This window comes from Talpa europaea, assembly GCF_964194135.1.
Source record: "Talpa europaea genome assembly, chromosome: 11".
Classification (NCBI taxonomy): domain Eukaryota; kingdom Metazoa; phylum Chordata; class Mammalia; order Eulipotyphla; family Talpidae; genus Talpa; species Talpa europaea.
In genome coordinates, this window is record NC_140078.1 from 71,011,516 (window position 1) to 71,022,548 (window position 11,033).

At 46.3% G+C, this 11,033-nt stretch overlaps 1 protein-coding gene across 1 annotated transcript; it reads left to right on the top strand.

Moving 5' to 3' along the window:
* Positions 1 to 538: 538 nt before the first annotated feature.
* Positions 539 to 9,924, top strand: CIMIP7 (ciliary microtubule inner protein 7; the record flags this gene model as incomplete). Its single annotated transcript, XM_084247689.1, has 4 exons — positions 539 to 565; positions 3,235 to 3,348; positions 9,079 to 9,135; positions 9,517 to 9,924. 4 exons carry the CDS (start codon positions 539 to 541, stop codon positions 9,922 to 9,924), a joined length of 606 nt encoding a protein of 201 aa, XP_084103815.1.
* Between the last annotated feature and the right edge of the window lie 1,109 nt (positions 9,925 to 11,033).

Sequence of the window (11,033 nt, forward strand, 5' to 3'; positions counted from 1 at the left end):
CTCTTATGTGTTCACCCTCCATTCAGGTCTTCATAATATTCATCTGCCATAGTGTTCCCCATCACCATAAATTTCTGAGAAAAATCGACAGAGCATTATTCTGAAGCAGCAATTGTATCCTAAAAACCACTAACCCCTTTAACATTTTTTTCTGACTCCTTGAAATGCTTTCGAAATTTATATCGCCAGCAATATGGTTGCACAGTTTTAAAAATGCAAGATTCACCTCTAAAATGTTCTTTAATATTTCATTGCTTGAGTTCATCAGACTCCACTTTGGAGCTTTATGTTTTTTATATATGACTCTCTGAGGCTGTTAATGCTGAGGGGCACATTTCCTTCATAGAAAAGTCAAAACAGCAGGAATCACAGAGGGGTAGCAGACTGGATGCTGCCTCAACAATCAGTAGCATTGTGCAGTCACCACCTCCCTTTGTCACTAAGCAACAAGAAATTGACCTCCTCACATTCTCTTTCCTCACATTTAGCCTCAAAAGACAAGAGGGAAATTTGCCTTTTCTACTACCTCCCTGGAACGATGCAAGACGCTTTAGTAGGCTCCTGGGTAAGAGTACACTTTACAGTTCATCCTGACCTCTGACCCTAGGATAGTACCTGGAATTTATTATTTTTTAAAAAGATTTTTTATTTATGCATACAAGAACTGGGGTACAGGCCAGAAGTGCCCAGGGCAGGGGGTGGGGGTGTTGAGAGGATTCACCAGAGACAGAGTGGGCAACAGAACAGGCAGATTGACTGAAATACACGACAGGAGAGGTCTGCTGAGCCATGTGGGTCAGCTCCCTGGCCAGGCATTGAACTAGTGCTGCAGTGGCTGCTGATAGCTTCAAAGTGCTGACGCTTAATCCCTTACCCCGCCAGGGAGGCCCCAATACCTGAAATTTAAATGAATCATGAGAGTAAAGTAAAAAGGGTTTCATTCTTCATCCAGGCTAGTGGAAGATGCTGAGATTTCCACTTCCCCTTTCTCCTCCTGAAGTCACCCCTGGAACCTATCTAGTCTTCCTGTCACCATGCCTCATTCTATGTATTCTGTTATCATGCTTAACTAACTGAACCTCCAAGTCTTCTGGTCACCCTATTTATTACTAGTCATTTGCTTGATAACCCCCAAACTTCTGGAGTTTGACTGTTCTCTATACTGGGAACATCTTGAGGGCAAAGTGTGTTTTCTTCCATCTGTATACCCCATACTTGTGCCCTGAAATACAGGAAAGGCTCATTAAATACTGCTTAACTAAAACTAAGTAGAGAGCAAGAGCTCTTTGACAGATAGTAGAAGAATGGACGGACAAGCAAGATGACTTAAGCACTCAGCGGGATGAAAAGGGGCTTCAGGGGCTTCCCAGTTATATTTACAAGCCCAACATGATGGCCAGAAGCTAGTTCAGGGTAGGTTCTTTCTGCTCAGGGCCATGAGCATGGTGGACCAGACACCTGTCATCTTCAGGGAGCACTCAGGATAGAGAGCTTGAGTCATAGGTATCTGCTACTCAGACACAGTCATTCAAAGAGTGTCCACCTAATAATGCCTCCTTAGATCCCTGACAGGTAATCATATCTGTCTTCCGCCAGTGCCTGGCTCTGAAATTCTCTCCAAAAAGTATGCACTGTTGGTCATTTTTTTAACTGCAGTATTTCTTTTTTATTTTTATACACAAAGAGCTAGCATTGTTTCTGCCACAAGGTAGGTATATTGAATGACCAATTCAAGGAAGTTCATTTAGTCTAACTTAATGAAGCCTAAACCCTTTATGTACTAATGGAACCATATTGAGGTCGTATTGTATCTCTTGATCAGACTGTTGTTTGAAGCAGACATGGTAAGTGGAAGAACCCTGGCCAAATTTTCTCAGATGACTCCAACAAAGCTGTTGGTGACCTATCTTGCTATGTCAGATGCTACAAGGCAAAGGGAAATTTCTTTTGGAAATATTTCATCCTTTGCTTAGATGCTCCAGTTTCAGAATCTTCTTGACCCAGAATAATAAAGTGTGGCAAATAGGTGTTCACAACTTTGTCAATGGATGCAGAGGATGATCTGTTCAATCCTTACTCTTCAGGGACCCCTGACCTACTATTAACATTGGGGGAAGACAACTAAGGGAACTTCCTAAACTCCTCATGGAAGAATCATACCACCAGGCCTCCCCGGTGGCGCAGCGGTTGAGCACTGGGTTGCGAAGCTGCCCGCAGCCTCTGCAGCACTGGTTCGATCCCCGGCTGCTCCCCAGCCACCAGAGGAGGGTCCCGCATGGCGCGCAGACCTCTCCTGCTGCCCGCTGCTCCCCTCAGCAGTGTACTTTGGTCCTTCTGCCTGCTCTGCTCCCCACTCTGGCTCTGGTGAATTCTCTCACCCTCCCGCGCTTCTGACTATACCCAGTGCTTGTATAAATAAATAAATAAATAAATCTTAAAAAAAAAAAAAAAGAACCATACCACCAGACAGCTGTCCTATGCTCAAAATTGCTCAGTGTTCTAAGTCATCCCAACTCAGAACCTGACTGGTCCCCCTATTGAAAAATCTTCCCTGAGTCTTAGAAGAATATCAATATTCCTAATACAGTTTAGGCCCTGTCCCTCCCTGACCTCATCTCACTTTTCACCAGCTTATTCACAATCCTTTAGTAATAAGGCCTCTATTTCTTTCAATATGTCTCTCTCTGGACTTTGAACCTTTGCTGGTGGAGTTCTCACTGCATAGAATACTCTTCTACTGCTCCTCTTATGACTGACTCTCCTCCTGTTTCCATCCTACTCCCATTTTCATGAGGAGACTGCCCTTGTTCCTTGCCACTCTGGGTCTAGTTATTTCTTCCTGACACTACTTGCTCTTTCTGACTCTGCCACCAGAAGGAATGTTTATATGGCCCAGGACTATTCTGTCTTTCCTCTGATGTCTTCCCCAGCCCATATTAGGAGTTTATTAAAGAAAGAGAGAGAGAGAAAGAGAAAGAAGGAAGAAAGAAAGGTGCTGCTTTCTCACACACACACATAGCCCTCCCAGGTGAACCAGTACTGTTGAGGTCAACTGTTTTAATGATGAATGGTGGCCACCTCTCTGCTGGCCCTTGTCCAGGGAGGTACCACCTCCTCAGAGTCTTTCTATTGTGTCAGAAACTCCCAGGAGAGGCTTTTGATCTGGGGCATCTGAGTTTGAGACTCAGAGTGGGGGTTTAGGTGAAATTCACCCTCCTATCTGCCTTGTTATAGCACAACACTGGCTTCTATGGGCACTACAGGGGCCAATTCAAGAGTGAACATGCTCAAGAATACCGCCTTGCAGCCAAGCCTCAGCCTCCAGCAGTATTCCTACAGCGATGTCAGGTACAAGGCCACCTTGGGGACAGTTGGGGTGGCTGGGTAAACTTTTCTTTTTTTAAGATTTATTTATTTATGCATACAAGAACTGGGCTGTAAGCCAGAGGTATGTGGGTGATGGGGGGGTGGGGGGAGAGGAGTCACCAGAGAGAGTGGGGAGCAGAACAGGCGGATCTACTGAAATACACTGCTGACGGGAGCAGCGGGCAAGACAAGAGAGGTCTGCTGCACCATGTGAGTCAGCTCCCTGGTCAGGGATCGAACTTGTGCTGCAGTGGCTACGGATAGCGTCATAGTGCTGTGTCTTTAACCCTTGAGCCACCAGAGAGGCCCTGGGTAAACATTTTCCTTCGCCCAGGCCTTAAGAGTATCATCCCCAGCCTTCCACAGCTGGATGAACACCTGAAGCCAGCCTATCCCCAGGACACACATGAGGTCTGGCCTGTCTTCCTGAAATGTCAGGGGATCCCCCTACAGACAAGTTGAAAGCGATTCAATACCAGGCTGAACCATCTTGCTCAACATTCCTGTTAGATGGAGAAGGATCATAGCCCAGGTGAGAGTGAAAGGTCATAGGAAGAAATCCTCTAGAACACAGAAAGTAAGCCTTGAGTTTTGTAGACAATTGCCTTCAAGCCCAGATGTCTTGATGCCATAAAAGTCTATGGTCTAGGGCCTCCATGGTGGCGCAGCGGTTGAGCGCTGTGTTGCGAAGCTGCCTGCCTCTGAAGCACTGGTTCGATCCCTGGCCGCCGGGCAAGGGTCCCACATGGTGTGCAGACCTCTCCTGCCACCCACTGCTCCTCTCAGTCTGCCTGTTCTGTTTCCAGCTCTGGCTCTGGTGAATTCTCTCACCCTCCTGCGCTTCTGACTATACCCAGTGCTTGTATAAATAAATAAATAAATCTTAAAAAAAAAAAAAAAAGTCTATGATCTAACCCTCAACCAGCTTCATAGTCCAAGGATTCAGTAGTGAGTGGTCAGGGAAGAGGCATAGAAAGTGATTGGGTACCCACCCACATGTCTGGCCAAGGAGGGCTAGAAATTAGTAATTAATTGCAGAGGTGGCTGGAAAAGCTTCCAGAAAATACGAGAGCCAGAGGAGCACAGGCCTTCTACTGTCTTGAGGCCTAGAGAGAAGAAGGAGGAATTGTGCATTTCTCGGGGTCCAAAAAGTAAAAAGAAGGCTCAAAGCAAGAGAACTTAGGAGGATGTGCATAATAAGCATACAAAGGAATAGGTGCGGCAACTGCAGGGAAAGATGGTCTTACAGGTGGGTCACAACCAAATGATTAGTACAGCCTGTCCAAAGGGACTGATGGAAGGCTTTACTCCAAGAACCTAGAATGAAAGAGTGGTGTGGACAGGGCCTGCCTGAGATGAGTGGTGATTTTAGGTGGGAAGACATGGCCAGGTGAGGACTGATCTGGGAGGAAGCCGAAAGAAAAAACACTTCCTTCCTCCTTCCTTCCACCCCTTCCCCAGGCTTCCCAGTGGAAAGGCAGCCTGGTGAGCAGTGCAGTCCTAGGTAGGAACAGGGTGGAGGAGGTAGAGATAGACTTGGAGGGAGCTTAGAACATGCTCTGTCCACTGAAGTTTCTCTAGCCAGTTCCTATTTGATTTGTACCTATATTCTCTAGGAATTTCTTTCCGAGGCCAAGAGCAGGGACCTGGAGTCTGCCATGTTATAGAACCTGACCTTCCTTAGTATTCCCATTTGGAACAGTAGGCTGCCGGGCATTGCCTACTGAGCCAGAGCCAAATGCAACTCCACACTGCACATTAGAGGTCATCTCCCCTTTGAGAATGACAGGGCTGGAGTAGTGCAGGGATAGAGGCAATCTGGGGACTCACTGTTGGGTGTTTGTATTAGCCCTCAGTGGCAGTTCTTGTTCCAAAGACTGGAATATTCTCTCTCAATCTTCACCCCAGGAACAGAGAAGGAGACATGCTTTAACCGAAGTGAAGACTTGCTACATAAAGCATTTACTGGCATTAGCAGCAGCCCCAAATAGCATATCTGTGTGTCTTGAGTTCAGGTTGTATAAAAGCCAAGTCTCATGGTTCTTTCTAGGTCTAAAGATGTTTTAATGTGTGCGACTGCTCAGAGAAGATGCATATTATTAGCTGAGAGATACCAGGTTTCAGCTGAGTGGAGTAATTGTTGAAAATGTTCCAAGATGTAGCATTTACTTTCCTTTTCTTTGGGGCAGGTAGAAATTTTATCCGTGTCATTCAGATGCAAGAAAATTCTTTTTTTCTTCCTTTTTTTCTCTTAAACCAGAGAATTTAATTCTAGCCTTACCTATCTGACCCTCGGCAAACGTAATCCTGGTTCTGTTTGTTCTTGAGAACAGATAAGAGTCCGAGGGGGCAGGTAGATCTTTGGTGGTGCCAGGATTGCTGTTTCCCTGCTCCAACAACCCCACATAACCATGCCTCCATCTGTTGCAGCACCCCACTGACAGCAGTCTGCCCTGCCTCCACAGGGGCCCTGACTGTCCCATGCACAAACACTGCCCCATGCCAGGAAATACTGCCCCCTCTTAGGCTAGAACCCCAACCCAAGCCCCACCTGCTAAGGGACCATGGGTTTCACCATTTTGGTGGAAAAGGAATCTTGGATGGCTTAGAAGCAAAGATGCAGATAAAATTATCCTCAGGGGCAAGAATTCTCAGAACAGCCTGGGTGGAGAGGAAATGACTGCACTTCTCACCAGGCACCCACAGTTGTGAGAACAAAACTTGAATCAGTGGGAGTCAATAGTTATCCTGCCACTGTAACAATAGTGGATTTCAAAGTCAGAGCAGCCTCCAACAAGGGAAACATCCACATTTTAGCTGAGAATAGAGAAGGGAGAGAAATGTGAAAGTCAACTGGAACTTGCCCCAGATCCCCACGGTTTTTTTAATTAAAAATTTTACTGAGATAATAGTAATAAGCAGTTATAAATAATACAAATTGCTTCCACACTTTGCCCAGTGGTAACATTTTGCAAAGCTATAGTATAATATCCCAACCAGGAGATTTATATCGAGGCCATCCACCCATCTCCTCCTTATTTCCCCAGTTTACTTGTATTCATCTCTGTGTATATATTAAGATCTGTAATAGCTATCACCCATGCAGGTTTTTGTATTCATCACCACTGTCAAGATATTATCAAAAGAATCCCAGTGCTGCCCTTTTATGACCACACCACCAGCCTCCCGCATGCCCACCCCTTCCCCTGGCCCTAAACTCTGGCAAGCATTGATCTTTCCAAGGTTTCTAAAATTTTGTCACTTCAGAAATATTTATAAATGGAATAATACATAAGACAACCTTTAGAAATCAGCTATTCTCACTCAGAATAATTTCCTAGAGAGTCTTCCAAGTTGTATTATCAGTGATTGGTTCTTTTTCATTACTGAGTAATGAATACATATACACCAGTTTACTCACCTGTTAAGAGATACCCAGGCTGGTTCCACTTTTTGGCTTTAATAAATAAAGTTGCTTATAAACATTTATTTACAGGTTTTTGAGGGTGATATCAGTTTCATTTATTTGGGTGAATGCCTAGAGGTACAATTGCTAGGTCATATGGTAGCTGCATGTCTAGTTTTTTTTAAAAAGAAACTGCAAAACTGCTTTCTAGAATGGTGATACTATTTCACATTCCTATCATCAATGTATGAATAATCCAGGTTTCTTTGCATACTGACCAAAATTCAGTGTTTTTTTAAGTCATTCTGATTTAATTTGTAATTCCTAATGTTAAATGATGTTACCATCTGTTTATCTTCTTTGGTGAAGTGTCTTCAGGTCATTTACCCATTTTCTGTTATTTTATTTTGGAATTGAGAGTTGAGAGAATTCTTCATACATTCTAGATACTAATCATTTATTGGATATGTAATTTATTAATATTTTCTCTGCCTTAGCTTGGCTTTTCATCCTCTCCACATGTAGTCCCACAGAGCAAAACTTTTTTAAAATTTTGATGAGGTCTAATTTATCAACATTTTCTTTTACAGCTCTTGCTTTTGGGGTCAAGCTTAAGGATTCTTTATCTAGCTTGTAGGTTCTGAAGATGTCCTACTGTTTTGTTTTGTTTTCTAAAAGGGCCCTGGGTTTTTCAAATCCCTGTTGTGTCAGCTTAACATGGTGGGGAATGAAAGATAAGGACAGCTGGCTTCCCACCTCATGGAGCTTTCATTCTATAGGAGGCTACCTGCAACTAAGGCATCTGTTCCTAAAGAGGAGCTTGTTAAAGACATAACAGACTCTACCCTGAAGATTATGGTTCAGGGATCCAGGGTGGAACTGGCTCCTACCTGTTATGTAGGAAACTGCTATGAGCTTTGGCTCATAACCCAACCCAGCAAAGCCTGATCTACAAGAGTAGGCACTTTGTTTAGATCTGCAGCTGGAGAAGCCTAGTGATTGGCAAAGGAGGGGCTCTGGGGGCAGAGACTAGGCACAAAGGAAAGGTGAACAGTCTTAGGAGAGATTGCTGCTGAGGTGGAGAGATGGTCTTTCTCTGCCTGGGCATAGGGCATGGCCCTCTGGTCCCAGCTGGCCCAAAGGAAATGCCCTGGGGACCTTCTGTCTCTGTGCACTGATTTAACAGCAAACAGATGTTGAGCACAGTGTCAGGTACTCTTCTCAGTGTTAGAGTTATTGCTGTGAGAAAGCAGACGATAATCTTTGCCTACAAAGATCTTATGTCCTAATCAGGGGCACCAGATGATAAGCAATATCATGCTATAAAATCATGTATTAGGGGATGAAAATGAAGATACTGCTGAGGTAACACTCAAGGAAGGCCTCCCAAGAGACAGGTTAGAAATCATGGCCATCTGGGAGAGGGGTCCAGGCAGAAGGAACAGATCTGAGGTGGAAGACGCTGGAGCCAACAGAGGGTTCAATATCTTTTGGGTTTCATGGACCACTATTATGACTTTGACTTACAAACATGAGGAACCGTTTGTGGATTTTCAGCATACAAGGGACACGGTCTGATTTATGTATCAAAATAATCATTCTGGCTACTGTGCGGACAACAGATCAGAGGGGCAAGTTTGGAAGCAAGGAACCAGGGGGGCAATTGCTTGCTTAATTCAGTCAAGAGAGGAAAGTGGCTTAGACTAGAAAGCAATGTCCGTGCTAAGGAGTGTTCCCATCCTAGGTATATATAAAAGGAAGTATCAACAGGATGTATGGTACGAAAGAAAAAGGATCAAGGTGTTTGGCAAGATCTAGCTGCCATGACCTGAGCTGGGAGAGGCTGTTAGAGGGGGAGGTTTGGGGAATGATTTTTGGAGATGGCTGTTAGACATCTACATGGAGATGTGGAGTAGGTAGTTGACTATTGATTCCAGAGTTCAAGAGAGATTGAGCTAGAGACAGAAATGTCACTTTCTAGGTGCTGTTTAAGGCCAGGAGCCAGGTTAAAGGGTCCATTGTAAAACTTGAACCTATGGCAGGGTGTCCTGGAAACTGCTTTAGCCCCTTCTTTCCTCAATCAATAGCCCTAGAGGCCTCTGCTTTGGGGGCAAGTGCCAGGATGAGAAGTCCCAGTAGTGAGGCATTGCTTTCATTTTTATCTGCCCTTTCAAGGTGTTGGTAGTTGGCAGCTCAGGGGCAGTAGCTCCTGGCAGCTCCCCTCTAGTATGAATCCTGCGGTACTGTCTTGATAGCAGGTAAACATCATTTTCCCTCATTCACCTCCTTTCTCACTGTCTTTCAAGAAGCCAGCACGGCAACACTTCTTCTCCAAGCATGACAACCGTACTTCCTTCGACAAAGTGAGTGCTGGAGAGGAGAGTGGGTAAGCCCCAAGCCCAGAGGGAAGTTAAGGTAGCAATGAAGTGGTAAGACATTCCAGGAGGGAGGACTCCTTATACAGAGGTCTGTCTTCCTGACAACCTCTCTCCTCTAGGACAGCCCATTCCCCCAAAGGGAGCTCTGCTTTGGTGTCCTGCTCCAGTTTGCCAGATAATGTGCAAATACCTCAGGAGCTTCTGACTTCTGGGGCGGGGGGGGGGGGTGTTTCACTTTAGAATGGAAAGCATGGCTGAGAAGACAGGCCAGAGAGGACAGGGTACAAGCCAGGCTTAGGCTTAGGAGGGACCCAAGAAAGTGCCTGGTGCCAAGACTGTGGGCCAAAGGCCCATACCGTTGAGAAGGGCCCCTACTGCCTGCTGCAGGGAATCGGGAAGCGGAAAGACCTGGAGCGTCTGTGGCAACAGCATACCTTTCTGCACTGGGCACCCTGTGAGCTGGAGTTGCAACAGCAGCGGCCCTTTAAGTCCTCCTACCAGAACAATTTCCGGTCAGGCCCAGGACTCAGTGAGCTCCCCCAGCGCCTTGTCCACTTTATGCAGCTCCAGCCTCCCCATGTCAGCACCACCTACCAGCAGAACTTCTGCCAGCCATCCCGAGGTGGCCACTGTGGCAGTGACAACGTGGGATCCCAGGCTCCAGTCACCGACACGCTGCCTGACCTCCCAGGGATCCCAAGACCCAAGCTGCTGCAGCACTACCTTCATGCTGGGGTCTCCGAATGTCTTAACTGGTCCAAAGCATTAAACTAGGATGGATGACACAGAGGCCTGTCTGTGCTTGCAGCCTGAGAGATCTCAGAGGCTGGAAAGCAGTGGGTATTGCCAGGACCTGCAAATGGCTCCCATGGTATTTGTGTGCTGGGCCCTGGAAGCTCTGCCACTAAGTAAGAAGGGGTAAGGATCTGCAGGAGGCTAAGGGGACAAGGGGCTACAATGGCCACAGAGCCCCAAAATCTGTTTTTGAGCAAACCCAACTATGATTCCCTGCACTCAGTGTAGCTATAGAGAAAAGTAAGCCAGTGGGCCCTTCTACTGGTCAGCAAAGGCAGGAGTGGGAAGCAAGGGCTGGCAGCCTTGCTTCTCAGGGAGGCCACTGCCTTGAGGGACCTGGCAGGTGGCCACATAGCCCTGCCTAAAAGACAACTTCCTCATGATTGGGACAAAGGGAGACTACCCTGGTTACTCTCCTTCTGGGCCACTCTCCAGTGGAGGTGAACATAGCCTTTGAGGTGAACATAGCTTTTGGGGATAATCCTGGAGGTTATCCTCACCCTGTGACATTTTGTTGTAGCTTTCTGGGCTCTTCTCTGGTTATCCTGTGAGTGCTCCCTAACACCCAGGACAGTAAAGGACATTATTCACCCTATGTCACTAAAAGAGAAGCCAACGTTTAGGTGAGGCTAAGACATTAGAAGACTTTGGGGGCAGAGGCCAGACCCAAGAGGCTCCTTTTGCATCCTCTTGTGGAGGCCCCTAAAAAGGACCAGAGGCTGCAGGGGCAACACAGGAGTCCACACCAGGGACCACATACCAGATGTTAGCAGCACTTTTACTTCCACATCGGAACTCCCCGGGTCCTCACAACAGCCCTGTGAGGTAGGTAGGGTAGGAAGGTTTCAGAGATCCCCATTTACAGATGAGGATGCTGAGGCACAGAGAGGTGAAATGACTTGCCCAAGGTCACACAGCCAGTAATATAAAGGGCCCAAGGTCAACATTTCTCTGGCCTTCTTGATATTCCTGCATCCATGCCTTTGTGTCCTCTACCCTCTCTGAACTCTTCTGGGTCCACAGGGGCCTTCAAGGTAGGCTGCTGACAGCTGGGATTTTTCAGGACTAACCTGAAATACCATTGGGGT